Source organism: Haliotis cracherodii, unplaced genomic scaffold (assembly GCF_022045235.1).
Source record: "Haliotis cracherodii isolate W230 unplaced genomic scaffold, xgHalCrac1.p SCAF_20, whole genome shotgun sequence".
Taxonomy (NCBI): Eukaryota; Metazoa; Mollusca; class Gastropoda; order Lepetellida; family Haliotidae; genus Haliotis; species Haliotis cracherodii.
The window spans coordinates 1,430,660-1,449,749 of NW_027266276.1; the positions used below are offsets into that span (position 1 = coordinate 1,430,660).

General features: G+C 42.9%; 1 protein-coding gene across 4 annotated transcripts in view; it reads right to left on the reverse strand.

Annotated features, from left to right (window-relative positions):
• The window catches only part of LOC139470184 (polycomb complex protein BMI-1-A-like), a 113,456-nt gene that overhangs the window by 15,144 nt on the left and 79,222 nt on the right, over nucleotides 1–19,090 (reverse strand). For all 4 annotated transcript variants that reach the window (XM_071252495.1, XM_071252493.1, XM_071252494.1 and 1 more), the window contains one exon: nucleotides 181–277. In XM_071252495.1, coding sequence (XP_071108596.1) covers nucleotides 181–277 — 97 coding nt within the window. The remainder of the gene's footprint in view (nucleotides 1–180; nucleotides 278–19,090) is intronic.

The window sequence follows — 19,090 nt, forward strand, 5'->3', positions numbered from 1 at the left end:
TTCACTTAATAGGGAGTTTATTTTACGCCGCTTGTAAAAATATTCCAGCAATATTGCGGCTGGCACATCGCACACGGACATGGGCGTAACACAGGTTGTCTTTGTATGGAATGGAACCCAGGCCTGGGACGTGACGAGCGAACACTTGAACTACTGGGCCACCCCATCGCCCCTGCTCACCTTATATTCTGCCAGGGTCGCGTCTTGTGTATGAGAACTTCACAGATGGGGCAGTAGTTGCTGGTCTCCAGGTACCGCACTATACACGTCTTGCAGACTGAAACATACAAGTGCATCATACAGGGACAGTTGGAGCACTGAAACATACAAGTACATCATACAGCGACAGTTGGAGCACTGAAACACACAATCAGGTGTATATGTACATCTGTCGCACTGAAACATACACGCAGATACCACCGAGAACTGGACAGTTTGAGCATTTAGGGGTATATGTACAACTGTCGAAATGGTCACATGAAATATACAACACAGTGTATACATGAAATGTACAACACAGTGTACACATGAAATATACGACACAGTTTATACATGAAATACACAACACAGTGTATACATGAAATGTACAACATAGTGTATACATGAAATATACAACACAGTTTATACATGAAATATACAACAGTGTATACATGAAATGTACAACATAGTGTATACATGAAATATACAACACAGTTTATACATGAAATATACAACACAGTGTACACATGAAATGTACAACAGAGTGTGAAATGTACAATCGGCTAAATGAAATACAACATTCCGACTGATTTGCAAACACGTTGACGACAGTAATACAGTAGACTACGGTTATAACGAACTCGATGGGACTACGAATTTTAGTTCGTAAAAACCGTAGTTCGTTACAAGCATACATACAGCATATATACAACAAATGGTCGGGAGTAAAAATAAGTTCGTTAGATCCGTCATTTCGTTATAAGCGTGTTCGTTATAAACGTAGTTTACTGTATACTAATATCATAATTTACATAAGTATATACACGACGATACCTTAGTCGTGATCAGAAATATCTACAATAGACAGATTCCATTATACGAACAAAAACAAACGAATTATGATAAAAACGATGTAAACGGCCTGACGTTTATGTAAATTACAACGACGCTTAATCCTGGATATGTCCCCTGGGAGTGAAACATATCTGAAATGAATTTACTATCTCGTGCACGTGTCGTTAACGTGAGGTGAATCTGGCACGCTATCTGTTTTCGTGACACAACTGTGGCATAAATCTTCCCCAACTCCACAGCTGACGTGAAATCAGCAACAAACGTCGCTACTCAACTGCCATACTAGCAGGTACAAAAAACATTTCAAACATTTCAAAAGGGAATAAATAAGAGGAATCTAAAACCATTTTTTTGTGATTTGAAATACATTGTGCTTGATCCCCTCGGAAGAAAGATAATTTCGAAAAAGTTTAGAAAAGGTGTTCAATAATTTGGCATGCAGACAAGCGAGTGGGTAAAGCGGTTTACGTCAGTGTGGGAAATATTCCGTCGCTATGACGATGGGGGCAATACAAACGGGCTTCACGTGACAATATCATTTCGGGAATCGAACCAGGTCTTGCTGAAACGAACCACGCTTTAATCACTAGGCTTCCCTACCGCCCGATACACCAACGACAATAGCAAATAAAACATGTCCTTTGACACAGCACACGCGTTTATTTGTTGAACGAATATATAGTAACACTCCAAGAAATAATACAATTTCCGCACACATTATAATGCATTTTTATCAACATCCGCAATAAGATGGGAAATAATGAACTCTCAGATAACAAACGGATACAATATATTATTTATGCCATGTATAATTCAATTGGCATCAACGCATGCGGGAACTTGTTCTTGGTGGACCGGCCAATGCTTTATACGACCCCTGCCAAGGCACAAATTGGGTCGGGTCTCGTGTTCTTTTCTCCCCAATGTAATTTCCTTTTATCGATCAGGACACTCGGCAAGGTTGTTCCAAGGGAAATAGAGAGACGAGGTGGTTTTAAAGCTAGGAAAATTGGTGAAAAGATTCTAAGCGCTTGAAGTGGACTAGTGATTGGAGAGACGTTAACACATGCCGTACCTCCGGCCGCTAGGTAGAAAGTAATTATTTGCATAGCACAGAACATTTAAGAGTTTGATTAATCCATGGTAATTTAATTACATGTTTCCAAACTTCAGACGAATAAGGAGCGAATGAATTACGTTCCAATCGTCACGCATGGGGCAAATATGTCTCAAAATTACAAGTCTTGTGTACATATTCTTCACAGATGAGCTTCAACATCATAATTACTTTCATTGTTAATAATATGACAGTAAACTACTTCTGTGAATAACATGTCCAGTGAAATTACGGTGAAATTACGTTTAATGAATCACAGTATAATTAGCTTCGTTTCAATTGATAATAAAACGGCGCATGTCCTGCGAGAGGGATTTCCGTTTACGTAAAACAACTGACAGTCGTATTTCCTTTTCCAGTTCATTATGTGGTAACATTTACACGTATATGCTACTTGACGTGTGACAGGGATAGGGGAGCATTTCGCGCCCAGCATCTTCCAAATTATTAGTCATCCGTGTGGAGTATCAGGGAGTCAGTGAGGGAGTTTTAATGCCACTTTTAACAGTATTTCAGTTATATCACAGCGTGTCCGCTTGATGGAAGATCGCATCTGGGTCTAGAGGATAAAGAGTCAGACCGGACAGCTGATGGTCCGTGGTTCGATCCCCCGCTTCATCATACCAAAAGATGTTGTTACCATGTTAAACTGCGGCATGGTATCTCAGTGTGCTAGCACCATGAAACCCGCATAAGTCCGGACTAGTACAAGCAGCGACACACACACACACAGACACACAAACAAACACACACACACGCACACACGCACACAGGAGGAGCTAAAACGGCCCTTCAGCGATATCTTCAGATATGGGGCCAGCAGATTTTTTAACCCTTTTCTTATGAAACCTATTTCGGTGAAGCGTCAAGGGGATGTTGCCGTGAGAACCGACAGGCCATCTCCGACTGATCTAGATTGCCGTTTAAGCTTACTTCGTGGAGTTTTAACACCCGGGCGTTAAGTACACCTTTGTGAAAATTGATGTTTGAGGGATTTTCTCGCATTACTGCTAGTCCGCCGCTTCCGTAGTAGATTATAAACATATCACTGAATCTGTGAATGTCCTGGATCCCTCGAGAGAAGGGTCTTGTGATGAATGATAATGTGGACTAATGTTTAGTGTTTAGTGTGTCGTTTCCGAACAGAGACCCATCCCTTCTACCACACACCAGTACTCCATCCCTTCTACCACACACCAGTACTCCATCCCTTCTAACACACACCAGTACTCCATCCCTTCTAACACACACCAGTACTCCATCCCTTCTAACACACACCAGTACTCCATCCCTTCTACCACACACCAGTACTCCATCCCTTCTACCACACACCAGTACTCCATCCCTTCTACCACACACCAGTACTCCATCCCACAAACTTCAAAGGAACATCTAGCCCTACCCTGCTAAAACTAAGCAACACCTTGCCCCTCCCACATACAACCAAGCAGCATCTTGCCCCACCCACCTACCACCAAGCAACACCTTACCTTGCCCCACCCACCTACCACCAAGCAACACACTGCCCCACCCACCTACCTCCAACACCTTGCCCCACCCTCCTACCACCAAGCAACACCTTGCCCCACCCACCTACCACCAAGCAACATCTTGCCCCACCCTCCTACCACCAAGCAACACCTTGCCCCACCCTCCTACCACCAAGCAACACCTTGCCCCACCCACCTACCACCAAGCAACACATTGCCCCACCCACCTACCTCCAACACCTTGCCCCACCCACCTACCTCCAACACCTTGCCCCACCCTCCTACCACCAAGCAACACCTTGCCCCACCCACCTACCACCAAGCAACACATTGCCCCACCCACCTACCTCCAACACCTTGTCCCACCCACCTACCTCCAACACCTTGCCCCACCCACCTACCACCAAGCAACATCTTGCCCCACCCTCCTACCACCAAGCAACACCTTGCCCCACCCTCCTACCACCAAGCAACACCTTGCCCCACCCACCTACCACCAAGCAACACATTGCCCCACCCACCTACCTCCAACACCTTGCCCCACCCACCTACCACCAAGCAACACATTGCCCCGCCCTCCTACCACCAAGCAACAGCTTGCCCCACCCTCCTACCACCAAGCAACACCTTGCCCCACCCACCTACCTCCAACACCTTGCCCCACCCACCTACCACCAAGCAACACATTGCCCCACCCACCTACCTCCAACACCTTGCCCCACCCACCTACCACCAAGCAACACCTTGCCCCACCCACCTACCTCCAACACCTTGCCCCACCCACCTACCACCAAGCAACACATTGCCCCACACTCCTACCTCCAACACCTTGTCCCACACTCCTACCTCCAACACCTTGCCCCACCCTCCTACCACCAAGCAACACATTGCCCCACACTCCTACCTCCAACACATTGCCCCACACTCTTACCTCCAACACCTTGCCCCACACTCCTACCTCCAACACCTTGCCCCACACTCCTACCTCCAACACCTTGCCCCACCCTCCTACCACCAAGCAACACATTGCCCCACCCTCCTACCACCAAGCAACATCTTGCCCCACCCTCCTACCACCAAGCAACACATTGACCCACCCACCTACCACCAAGCAACATCTTGCCCCACCCACCTACCACCAAGCAGCACACTGCCCCACCCACCTACCTCCAACTCCTTGCCCCACCCTCCTACCACCAAGCAACACCTCGTCCCACCCTCCTACCACCAAGCAACATCTTGCCCCACCCACCTACAACCAAGCAATATCCACCATTTTGCACCTACCCACAACGCCCACAGCAAAAAGGTCGTAGCGATGTTCTGGTTAACCAATGTCACAAAGACCTATGCTTTACCTGCATTCAAGTCAAAAAATTATCAAAGATCAGAGCACACGTACATTCACAGCTCAGATTTTAAACTGTGTCTTTCTCTTTAACCTAATGGCCTTTTAACGGACAAATTATCAAACAACACCATCCTCGATTGATTCATCAGCGTTGGCCAATACACCTTCATTTGAACTACCCCCATCATACATGACATCAAATTCACACAGCAAACTGTAAGAACATCTTCCTGTGTCCCACCCCCGCGTCGCCAGCCACATGACCCCTGTGACCTTTCACCAAGCGTTAGTAAATATCGAAAGGTCGACCACATAACATCAACGTACTACATTCTCATGCGGACGTGCCGCGTGAATGGGCGAAGTGAGGTGGTCAAATAGAGTCGTCTGCTTTGTCGAATCACTGATATGGTGTGTTGTCATTCAGACTGAACTGGGACACAGTGCATGAATATGCGTGGCGTTACATTTCACCTTGGCCCGAGATTATCTCGGTGCGTGCGACCAAAATATCTCTGCACGGTGACGCTTTGCTTTGAGGTTACGACAGTACACATGCTGATGTTATGGATGACAATAATGGTCGTTGTTGTCGTCGGTGAAGGAGAGATTGTTAAGTGAATGACATAACGCCGCAGTCAGAATATTTCAGTTGAATTACGTCGGATTTAAAAATCTGTGGAAGGCAAACGAATGGTTGATAACATAAGCATCTACGCAAATGGGACAAAATTACACACAATCGTCCATGTTAATCATAGCGACCACCCAATCCTCAATAATCTGCACGTGACAAATGTGGTTCCTGAGGATGTCACATTCGTGTTCTCGCGGGGAAACACAAAGAGCCAGTTTGCACATAGATCAAAACGACAACGCCAGAGAGTAATCTATCTCGAATATCTGTAGATATTCAATATGGCTACAAATTAGTGATGAAAATCACATGCAGGGGTCAGTGAACTTTAATGATGATATCCAGGTGTTCGCGTTAATGGTAAGCAGTCCTTAATATTGTACTACTGCTACAAACTTGGTTCTTGGGGATCGAGGACCGCCTCCGTGGTCTAGTGGTAGAGCGTCCGCCCGGAGAGCGGAAGGTCCGAGGTTCGATCCCCACGTTTAAAGAAGGTACTTGTTGTTACCCTGTCCAGCACTCGGCATTAAGGGGCTAAAACAAGGACTGGTCGGCTCGGAGTCAGTATACTGTGTCTGAGTGGGGTATTCTTGTTAAACTGCGGCATGGTATCTCAGTGAGCTAGCACTATAAATCGGCATCAGTCCGGACTAGTACAAGCAGCCACACACACACGTACATGCACGTCGCTATATAAGTGCAATAATGTTAGACGCGACGTTAAACCCAATTTCACCTCACCTCACCTCTTAGGGATCGAAACAGGTGTGAGTGAGTGTGTGGAGTATAAAGTGGCTTTAAACAGTATTTCATTTACGGGAAGAATCCAAGATTCGAACCCTAGACAAGCGGATACTGCCATGTCCAAGGGACGCAACTATGTTCAGCGAATCGTGGCGCCCTAGACCTCTGAACCACCCGTGGTTGTACAAGCAGCATCGGAAGGAATACAATAGAAGCCATTGAACTAGAAGTAGCTCTTGGTCAACAAAACGACCTTGTTCAAAGTCAACGTTCAAACAAGAAACCACAGCGACCCTAAGACCAAGATTACCTTGGCTCACTGGTCATCTGGAGAGCTCGTATGCGAGGTACACATCAGAATTTGGACCATAAAATTCAAAGAACTGTCACGTCCGAATCGTAGTCATTAGAAGCTGCCGCTGGTGCTTTACAAATCCAAAATATTTAAACTGTCGGTGTAACATTCCAACAGATTTGTAAAAGAACTGAAAATCTATAAATCTTAATTTGGACTTTCGGTAACAGTAACGTCAGTGCAACGTAAACTCCACCAACGGTCTCACGTCGTCTGTCTTACAGACCCTGATACAAATATATCAAATACAGCCCATGCAAGTTTATAATGTTTGGCAAGTCTAGATTGTTGCAGTATTAGGAAAATGAAGAGAGTCTCTGGGCTCCTTTTTATTATATCGTTATTAAGATAATTTAAGAACTTTTTTTTTTCTTACGATATGTTCATTTCAGAGACTAGATGTTAGTATAGGTCTCGCGGTGTGCCAATCGCTACGACATCGACAACGTTGACACGCTCCATTGTCCTCGGCTTACGTTCCGTTGTAGTGTGCTGATTCAGCAATTAATCAGACTGCGCGGTGAAAGCATGATAAGAATCGTGAAACATCCCAGTTGCAGCGGCATGTCTGCCATCACCTGTCCACGACTCGCATCTATCTAATCTAGGGGTATTATCCAAATATGCGTGTTTATACAGAAGCTAAGAGTCAAACTCGGCTGGAATATTTTAAAACAAATTACCATCTGGTTCAGATAACCACGCAGGCAACAGAACCATCCAATCGGATTAGTCGTTACGTCAATATAGTCACGTGTCTGCAGATCGTCCAATCGCATTAACCGGGACGCATATCGGCCTTATGCGACTTAAATAGATAACGGTATCAAGGACTGTGCCAAGATGTGTGCAATACACGTGTGAATGAAATGGATGATGTAATGCGACTTAATTTGTTAAAAATGTACAGATGTGTACGGTGTACAGTACTACGCCATATTGCTTTCTGTGTAGACTAACATTTAGTCTCAGAAATCTTATATTAGACAATATCCTTCTTGACTCTAAATAAATTAATTTCCCTATGCTGTGGAATAGAGCTAGCTTGAGCTGGCTAGACTTGCTTTTGTATGCGTTTCTAGATGGTTTTTTTTCATAAAATAAATATATTCCACGATCATGGCGCATGACTACTTTCTGTGGTTCGTTCAATCATATTCACATACTGAATGAACTTTGATATTTCAACACGGTTATCGAGCTCCTGGTGATATTAACACATCATGCTTATATCATTTCGCCACCTCCCCACCTGTCCTTCAAACTCCTTTGATCTCCGCGCGGTGATTGTCAGGTTTTAATTACACATGTTTGTTTATTTCTAAAAGACGCGTGATAAGGCGAAGGGAGTGTTTGCAATATCTAGATGACAGTTTACGTTGACGAAGATATCGTCCAATAAACTTTCACTTATTATCCACTGCTGTATGTGTTCTCCTCACACTTCTAAAAGGCTTCGCTGACAACATAATCTCATCACCTCATCATTAACTCTCGACTTGCTTGGCAGTGTTTGGAGTTTACGAACCCCCGTTTATGACATACGAGGGCACCTGTCGGCAACTTGAAAGGTCAAATTGTTTAGGTATGGTCGATTTACAGTCTTTGATCTGGTAATACCTGTTGAGAAGCAAGATTGTTCTGTGAATGGTGAAGTTTATACAGCGGATAATATTTCGGCAATTGCGAACGTTAACAGCGCTTTGTTGTTGCAAATTAACGTCTTGTTGCTGAAGATGCCAAATAGTCGCGGTGATTTATTTCATGCCCGTGGGTTGTAGATTTTCAAAGGTGAAAGGTCAAAGGTGAATGCGATAAAGTCTCGATTTGGGGTTCTTATTAACTTTTGTATGTTTCAGGTTACGTCGTCAGTCAGATTAAATTTCAAATGGACCTTAGCCTCAGGGCGTTCATGGCTAATGGGAGCGACTAGTTAGCCATGAAGGGCTTTAATGGGACGGGAGGGCGTCTAACGTGTACATATATGCCCGACACTAATGTCCTCATTCAATAAACTGCAAACTTTGGCTTCCTCGCAAAAGATAAGTGATCAGATTGGACATTTAACAAAACAAAATTCAGCTTTCGAAATATCGCAACACAACACATTTCAATTGTTGTCCGTCTACAAAATCATTTTTAACTATCAAAATATCGCAACAAAACATTTTGAAATTCCCCCCCCCCCCCCCCCCCCTCTACACATCAAAATTAAACAATCTAAATATATCATAGTATTGAAACAATATCTCATAGTATTGAACATTGTTTCCCGTTGAATAAACAACAGGAAAAAATCGGTAGATTTTTAATAAATGATATAAAGTCTTATAATTTCCAAATTTCTTAATATTAATAAAATGTCTCCACATTTCATGTTTCTATTTTCTCAAGCTAAGAGTATCTTATATCCCATATTTGTTTCATAACTGATTCCTTCTAAGTGCTAGTTCGCCCAAACTGTAAAAGTCATAGGTGGTATATCATTACATTTACTTATAAATAATCCGGCCAAATATAACTCATAAATAACCATAACACATTAAATAGTATGATTATCGGTCGTTAATAGTGGTAACCCTAATCGCCCCGTTATAAAGTATGTTTATCTTATAACTCCGGTCAGTGAGGGTTGTTATTATGATTATAACGCTGCTGACTGCCCATTGGTAGAAGTAGGTCAGTGACCTGGAGCCGCGGCGCAGGTTGCCTTTGATTGACAGTTGTGGATAACCAGCCTTGCGCATGTTGAGCGCGTGCAGCACGAGGAAGGTGTGCAAGCTTGTGAAATGCTGGCACATGAATATTTTATAGCAGGGAGGGACGATGAATGCATCATTTCTGAAAGGGCGGGCTACGTTTATGAAATGGTGAAATATTAACTCAACGGAAATAACGGATAATTATGTTTCATAAGTTGGTACTTGAAAATTATTCAATTAGTAATGATATTTTCGTTAGGAGTAAGAGCACATTTTTTTCGTAAAATATTCAAAACTTTAATATGGCGAACCGTTTTTAACAATTTACTGCCTTCGTAAGTGTGATTTTACAAGTCTAGTTCAACAAGTTATTACAACATAATTATATGCACTTTATCAAGTTTAGTTTTATCAACGAGTGAAAGTTCGAATGCCTAGTATTTCGCCAATTTTTAGGCGGTTTTATTTCTTTGAGACCCCAGCGTTGGAATATGACAGATGGGAGGGAACTGATTGACAGGTGGCCTTTGAAACTGACACTCCTTGGTGTTGGGTTGTCACATTGTATATCGACAGCAGTGACGCGTAATGGCGGTAATACTGAGATGCAGCAGCCGGTGAGTGAGTGAGGGAGGGAGAGAACAGGGGACACAAGAAATGGGCTTCAGAGATTGTTTCATGTGGAACCTGCGATTGTAGTGAGTGCAATGTAGTCGTTTGCAACAGCAGCAGTGACGCCGGTCGCAGAAGCTGACGATGTCGCCCCCGTTGCAACAGTGGCGATAGGCTGAGCGAGTTGTGTTTTACGCCGCTTTCAACAGAGTACTCTTACACTTATATCAGGACCTGTCGGCTTGGTGTGACAGGAAAGTCAGATGTCATGCAGGTCAAAGAATTGACCACTTTAGTGAACCTCTCGAGCACAGAATGATGCTGACAAACCCGGAAGCAAAATCCTGGCAAATCTAGGATTCGAACCCACAATCATAGGTTCATGGCACGCAAAGGGACGCAACTATGTACAGCGAATTGTTTCATTAGACATCAGGACTACCCATGCCACGTAGCAGTGACCGAAGGGGTAGGGGCTACAGTCAGTGAGTGACTCGGTTTGGCTAAGCGCTACTTGAAATAGTTGGAGCAATAGTAGTAGTAGCAGTAGTAGTAGTAGTAGTATATGTAGTAGTAGTTGTTGTAGTTGTTTGTTTGTTGTTCACTCAGCAATGTTCCAGTTATATAACGGCGGCTTGAAATAATCGAGTCTGGACCAGACAATCCATTGATTGACACCATGAGAATCGATCTTCGCACCTCGGATACCACGATATGCCTAAACCAAACAAGCTCACCTTACCACCCGATCCCGATGATTGCCACATGCTATGGCGTAGATAAGTAGATCTCATCTGAGTGTGATGGGGTCCAGTTTTATTGAATTCAGGGAACACATGAATGATAACTAAACGGGAAGTACTGGTTACCGGGAATAAATCACGTCAATGGGTATTTGAAACATGAAACATGTCACTTCATGAGGCAATGTGTATGATTAATATCGCCCTGATTATTTTTACCATTGTACAGATTAATGCCATAGGCTAGAATTGTAAGGGAATATGGATCCCAGAATCTCAGGTGTTAAACTCTAGCCCCCGGGGCACAAGATGGCCACATCCCTGTGAGCTGGGGTATAAAAGTCGTCTCTAAGAGACTCGTATCAGGGCCTGGTGTTGGAGTTGACAAAAACACTGTAAACAATCTCACCAAAGTCATGAACACTCTTCTCCGACACAATGACGGCAATATACAATTACACGTGGTGAAATTACACTACTACCGCCTTGTTAGGCGGACAAAAGGAAGCAATCACTGAATCGGTGGAAATCGGAGTTTGATTGACAGTTATAAACACACTGTGTGAAATATCACAACGCCAGGGAGTCAGTGATACCCGCACGACTGGCGCTATGTACAATCCCGGGGGTGCTATAGACAAGAGCAGAGGGAGGGGAGGGTGTGAGAGGACTGTGTACGCGCAAGGGGGGCATCTCAAAACGGATTGGTTATTTATTAGAGAATTATGTATTTGTGTGGTCTGTAGTAATATATACATAAAATTGCAAAAACACTAATAATAAAACAGACAGAGAAAAACAGACCCAGAGCTCGTAAAACGGAAGTACTCTTATATTCAAAATCAAATTTAGTAGTGCATAGTAAATATACACTATCTAAGGTAATGAGGATTTTCGTGCATTCGAGACAAATATATTTTTAAGAACTGAGCATAAGTCAAACCCCACTACAAAAAAGAACAATCGAATGATCGATCACCTCAATGGAAACACGTAGCTGTGTTTCCCAAAGGAAAACTCGTGCATGTCCTTCCTTCAATTTCGTACGTCGTTTGAGACGACCCCTTATAAACCGTATTTAATTCTGGATGAGGTTCAACGAAGCTTGATTTGAATCTGGGGGTGAGGGGTCATCCGGGCTCTTTGTCAAGGTGGCGTCAACGCGGACCATGACGTCAGATGAACACTCATTTGCATAAACTGTAACCGGAAAGGTCAGCAATCCAGCACGAGATCTCACGAGAACTGTATCACGATATTTCTATTTTTGCGAGGATGGGAGAGGCTGGGTAGGGTAGGGTAGGGTAAGGAGTCCCCCCCCCCCCCCCCCCCCCCCCCGTGATTATTATCTCCTGTCAGTGATGGGATAGATTATGATAGATCTCGCACAACTATAACAATTTATGTCAATTGACAATAGAGTCAATACCGAGAATCTGAACTAACAGCAAATGTTTGCACAGTGTCAAGTTTATATCTCAATTATGTTTGAATAATTAATTTTATGTTCGGTCCGATGTCGATTGCCGCTTTCCCATGGGAACGCGGGGTATACTGTAAGTTGTTGATGGGGCAAATGTCAACGCTAAACGCCTCATACAGACATTAAACGATGCTACTTGGGACTTGATAAAACAAAGCGGTTGTTAAATCTTTCAAATAAACGAACAAGACTCCTATCTTTGTCGTAAAGTACCGCAGTACCGCACGGGATTTCTGCCAAACGATGTCGTGCCATCAGCGTAAAGCACAACGCTGGTCGTAGCCGGTTATTACGTGGAGACAGCGGATCCTGGCGCGACTAAGGGAAGATAATTATTTTGAGTACGGGGTTTAGCAAACGGACAAGGTAACGGGACTTGATAATATATTGATTCATCGCAACTGCATCACTTTCGTAACACCGTCCAATGCTCTTCCTTTCCTTGCCGGGGCGGTAGGTGGGCTTGTGGGTAAAGTGGATGCATGTCGCGGGTTTAATTCCCTAAATGGTACAGGGTTGGATCTGTGTCGTGATATTGCTAGAATATTGTTAAAGGGGCGAAAATCCCATCTCACCCACTCAAAGCCAAAATGAACTGTTCTCTCTCCTCCATACTGACCCCCCACCCGTACCCTAGCCCCCAAACCCTTGCGTCTAAAACACTCAACCAGAATCGTGTTACTTTTATAGCCAGTCTTCCTTCCCGCACCTGACTTCCACATGTCATCAAGCCTACGGAAAACACGTATCGAGTTTCGCGCTCAATTAACTATCAAATGAGATGGTAAATTGTTTTAATTTGTCATAATTAGCATAGCTCACAAAGGACGTATCCAAAATCAAGTCGAATCACTATGCGTAGCGTTAACTGATCGGGTCATGTGATCGAGTTACGCATGTGCGTGCATGCAGCGTGTCTATTTCATCAGACATCGGGAATCAGGTCGCCCGTGTCGGTTCACACAGATGTTTGGTTGGAGGAGAATATTTTTAATGTATATTCTATTTGTCCGTTCACGTCTGAATTTTACCGCGTGTATAATTAATTGTAATTCTCACCGTGAGCACTCGGTGTAAGGGCTAAAACATAACATGCCAATGAAAACACCACATGAACGAATATACGCTGGCTGACATCGTATAAATCTACATATATACATATTCAGCGTATTTTTCTAGTTTGAATATGTTTCAAGCTGCGGTTTGTGAAGCGCGTATATTTCACAAGCCGTTGACATTCTGATGTCACTTGACTGAGGCTGCCAACCTCTCGTTTAGAGGGTATTCGGGACCTGGATATTTTTTCAGTCATTTAACTTCAAATTGCACCCTTTTGTTAATGCTTTTTGAGATTTGTCTTAAGTAGTGTTCTGGAAATGAGACTCAGAGTGAAAACTTAGTTGTTTTTCGGGATTCAGGGGGTAGGGTATTGACGCCATCCTGACCATAAAATCAATGCCACAAAAGGGCGAAGACACAATTCGGCAAAGTAAACCTCTCGTAAATGAACCGTAAACGATAAATTCTCAATACAGCATATCTGTAATTATTTATATGAAAACTTCAAATCAGTCATGCTTGACGTGTAGGATTGTGTCGTTCATAATGAGTTGTGGTTTTCGAGCTGTCTGCGAAGGGTAATTATTGACTTACTATCGCTCATAAAATACACATAATTCTCCCGTGACATCCGACACCTGATGAATGGGTATACACTATCTTGTGTCTTGTAATATGTGACACCTACGGACAAATGGATTAGTGTGAAGCTAATTTAACCAGACAAAGAGTCTGCAGATAAAGTCCCTTAATACCCCGAGTCATTTTTAAGGGTTTATTTGCTGAAATAATATTTCTTTTAAAAGCATTCATCAAAGCCGAGGCAATAAAAAATTGCACAGAATGCGGAAATGCAACGACCTTTTCCTTCACGCCATTGTTAAATTTTGACATTTACTGCAATTCGTGACGTAAAACCGCAAACCTATAAGTTTCTCCCCATACTTCGGAATCTGAGACAAACAGTTCATCTCCATTAAGTGTACCCTCGTTGATCTTCCGTGCATGCCACGATGTCATTCGGAACATCACGGTCAAATGCATGCTTTATGAAGTAAACAAGATCAAACTTGTTTGTTGCGATTGAACTTTGTCCCAAGTTCATTAAAACCCTTGCTTGGCGCGGACGACCTCCCCCGATTACTGTTTGACCCCTGGGGCTGTGAAGCCCTGGGGGGTAGGCGCGAACTCACCGGACCATTTAAATTCTGCGTTAAGATTTTAGGACACGATGACGAGACCTGATAAGATATTGAATCACCCCTACAGCATCACTTTTGTAACTCCTTTTATCGAATTTTCTTGCCATGACGGGACAGAATGCCAGCCTAGTGGCGAAAGCATTCGCTCGTCACGGCTCAGACCCGGGTTCGAATCCCCACATTGGTAACGTGCGAAGCATATTTCTGGTGTCCCTCTTGACATTGCAATGATACACACTCAGACACGCGTTCAATGTAAATATAGACACAGTTAACTACGGTTATAACGAACTCAAAAGGACCACTAATTTTAGTTCGTAATAACCGTAGTTCGTTATAAGCATATATACAGCATATATACAACAAATGGGCGGAACTAAAAAATAAGTTCGTTATATCGGTCTGATCGTTATAAGACTGTTCGTTATATACGTAGTTTACTGTACATATACTGATACACGATAGAAACGCAACAAATAATGAATGTTTTGCCCATGAGTAGTTCATATTTCATCGTTGTTTTACAGGCTTCAGTCCTTTATACTGCATGCTCGCCGACTGCAACATGTACGACGCACACAGAACCCAGAATATTGTAAAATGCCGCAACGTCCAACTCAATTTCAAACAATAATACATTAAAACAGATAAGTTCGGGGGCAAACACGAAAATTCGTTAAATAGGTAAAGCTGACAGCGTGTTACTTGATTTCAGAATGTATGTACATGTATTTTTCTAATTAAAGTCTAATGTTGGTAAATTATACTTTTGACGTTGTTTAGTGCTCGTTTATTTCTACAACAGCTGCCACTATTTCTTTGATGTTTCCGTTAATACGCACCATTCCAAACATGGTCACCGGTCTCACAGCTACCTTTGTCTTCGGGTTCCCATCAACAAATCTCGAAATCCACTTAATCCCAACTACTACAATGACCCGGTTAATTTACGTTAGGGGAAAACTTCCGCATTCTCCACAATATTCTGATTTCTACTTTTGTGCAGATGAATCAACAAAATCCCATTTAATGTTTTCTACCCTTTTCCTACTTTTCGTCAAAATATTTCCCCATTTTCATTTGCGACCATTTTCAAAGTTTTTCAAGCATCCAAACCTTGTTTCATGAAATAAGCAACATTTCCATTTAACCACCATTTTTTAACCCATTTCCACCCCCAATCCTAGTTTTCGTAAAACATATTCTCAAATCTCGGCAAGATCTCCCGAACCGTGTCTCGGAATTTGCCTCCCCCGACAAACCGACCGCCGGGGCGGTGGGACTGCAGCCACAACGATGAGAGGCAAACCCATCATCTGGGTCCAACCTCGTTACAACCCTCGATTACTTTTACACTCGAACAAAGCAAATACGACCGAGGTCACTGACGAGATCCTGCGATCTAGGAAACATATGCGAAAGCACTAAACCCACACGCCCAATTACAACTGCGCGTGGCTCTAACACACAAGTTTATGGATGTTTTGGAAGTCTGGTTCCTGATATTGTTCTTTCATTACACTGCCTTGGTGTTTTTCTTCGGGGTTCAAATGCCAGCACGAGCGCTTTAATGGACATTAGTTAGAGCCGAAACTTAGGGTATTATTTTTTAAAGTTCAAAGACCTGTCTTCGGTTTGGCCCAATTAGGGTCGTTTTTTCCTTTTCCAGATGAAACCTCTCTCTTTGTGTCTAGCAAAAGAGATGTTTTAATAAGTAATTTATGCTTTAAAGTTTCATAATGAATCGTTGTTAGATTTAAAGAGTATTATTATTCGCAAAAGATGGACATTATTTTTTTCAAAACGTAATTGAATTCGACGGTGAGTTTAATCAGTAGAAGTTGCAAAATTACAAACAGTCGTTAGGGGATCATATTCTCGTTTAGGATGACAGAATCTGATATCTTAGGATTTAAAAAATATTAGATTAGACAAAAACAAGACTCTCGTATCGCATGGGAAAGATTCATGCGAGAAAAACAGAGGTTTAAGATCAGATTAACCTTTGTGATATTTCTACAAAAGATCGGTAATCGGATAATGCAAGCAAACACTATTTTCTTGCGCGTAGAGCACCGAACATAATGTGATTCGATGTGTAGATTGCTTCGCAGCAGCATATTTATGGCATGTTTTTACACAAGTTTCCTGGAAATGTTTCTTTTTGGATGGAGATTAGCACGTAGGGAGGAATTCTTTGAAAAATAAGATTTCAAATGTGTTATTCATTGACTTGCCGGTAGCAGTGGCCATTATATTGTGTGCAGGTTACCCTTTCTATCTGCGCAGTAAACCGCCCACGTTCCTCGCTGTAGCGATACGTTGCTAGATAAATGTGAAATATACAACGCTCGAGCTCACGTGATGTGATAACGAGACCGAGACTGATCCAACCCAGGCTTGAAATGAACACGTGGACACAGATTACGTTAAAAACACAATTTTGGTTTTATCAGAATTGAAACCGAATAAATTGTTTAGGCTTGACAGATTTGTGGACATGTTACGTCACATAAACCAAATTCAGAAGCCGTGCCGAAGATGTGTTTAGCATCATGATCAGCTGATCAGAAGAAAAAATGTAAGATGTGTGTTATCTTTCAGCTTTTTAAGGTGGCATTTGGGGGGCAGGCCATCTTATTCGTTTTTTGCAACGATTTGATGTTTAAAAAATTAAGTCGGAAGTATCCAAAAACACAATTACAAAGATTATAAAAAAACATTTATTCGAAATATTCGTGAACCTAGATTCGGAGAATACCAGAAATGCCTGTTTCCATAGAAGCGTCTGAATTTCAAGTGACATTTAAACAAGAACGTAGAGTTTATTGGCCTCAAAACAAATGTCTCGCGGAGCCATGGGAACAGAAACGGGGAATCGTGACATGGGGAGAATTTTGACAAAGTTCGCTTTGTATATTTTTTTGAGAAAATAATACCGGTGTCATGGCTGCACGTTGTTATTGTAGATTGATTGATAGAAGGAGAAATTCGGACAAAAAAGTTCAAAATATTTTTTAACTGTTTTCTTATATATACAAGCGTCGGTTGTGAAATTGGGAGAAGGTATATTAGTTTTACAATTTTTATACGATTACATTAAATGTTTCCGCTACAGCAAAATAATAGGGTTGAGTTTCATGAAAAATGGTGATGGTGATGGATTAAATTTATTGACAAACTATTCTAACAACAATAAGCGACAGATGACCTAGAATTCTATAATTAAGTCGATTGAATTTGAATTGAATATCAAGAAATACACACTGAAATGCCACAGCAACATGTCAACGTTTCTGAAATATGCTACAAAACAAACACTGGTTCGAGGAGGAGCCGTGGGAGGTGGGGCGGGGTGGATGTTACCAGGGAGTTGGGGGGTGGGGACATCGGGAGGGGTGGTTGCAGGGGGTAGGTCATCCATTATTGACACATACCAAAACAAACACACCATAACAAGGCGTGGTGGGCCACAGGGGTGGGGGTGGGGTGGGGGTGCGGTGCGATGTAATGGAGGTTACTAAGGGATGGAGGTTACCGTTACAGCGAATCACGGACTTCATGGGATTCAGCATGAACACGGGGGTCGGGGACAGTGGTTCGGTTGTCGGTGGCAACAATGGATGCTATTCAGCTGTCCCCGAGTATTCGGTGTTCCTTCACCCAGTGAGTGAATGTTGTTAACCACCCCCCACCCCCCCCTCCCCCGGGATTCCTCAAGGGTCAACTCTCACGCAGACTGGACATGCAGGACACACAATGACCACAGGTGTCACAGGGGAGCTGCTGGAGGTGGGAGGGGCAGAAGGAAGGGCGTTGCTAATTACCGGGAGATGTGTGAATTAAGGGGAGATAACTTATATAAGGAAGCGACGAGTCGAGAAGCGTTATAGCGAGGATGAAAGATGTGAAATGATGTGAATGAAGTATCTGAGTAACTGTCGCACAAACCCAAAACCACAACTACACAAAACGTCACATGTAAGTGTATAATATTTGGATGGAATTCTTGTTTCGGAAAATGAAGAGATTCTCTTCTCCCCTTACTATTATGTATTAAAAGAAAGAGTCACCATTGTCTATGCATTGTTTCATTTCAGGGACTAAATGTCAGTCTACCTGAGCCACAACGTGGTCAACAATGATACAATTGTACTGCATAGTGAGTGTGCGGGGAGGGTCTGGGAGTGGGCGGGGAGGGACTGGGTGAGGCAGGGGTGGAGTAGGTCGAAGGGGGTGGGGTAGGTCGTGGGGGGTGGGGATGATGGTTTGAGGATAGTTAAGTAATGAAATCAGGAAACAGATGGACAATGTCAGGAAGTGAGATCATGTATCAGCCATGATGATCCATTGTACTACGTGTCCATTCCATTCTGATCACTATTTGAAACGAACATATAGAACGGAGACATAATACTTTGGATAATCAAGAATAAAACACGGGATAACCAAGGATAATGACATATCAAATTGGAGTCAATGTTAAATATAATCATTTTAACGGGAATTGACATTCTTTTTTCGTTTTTGTCACATCATACG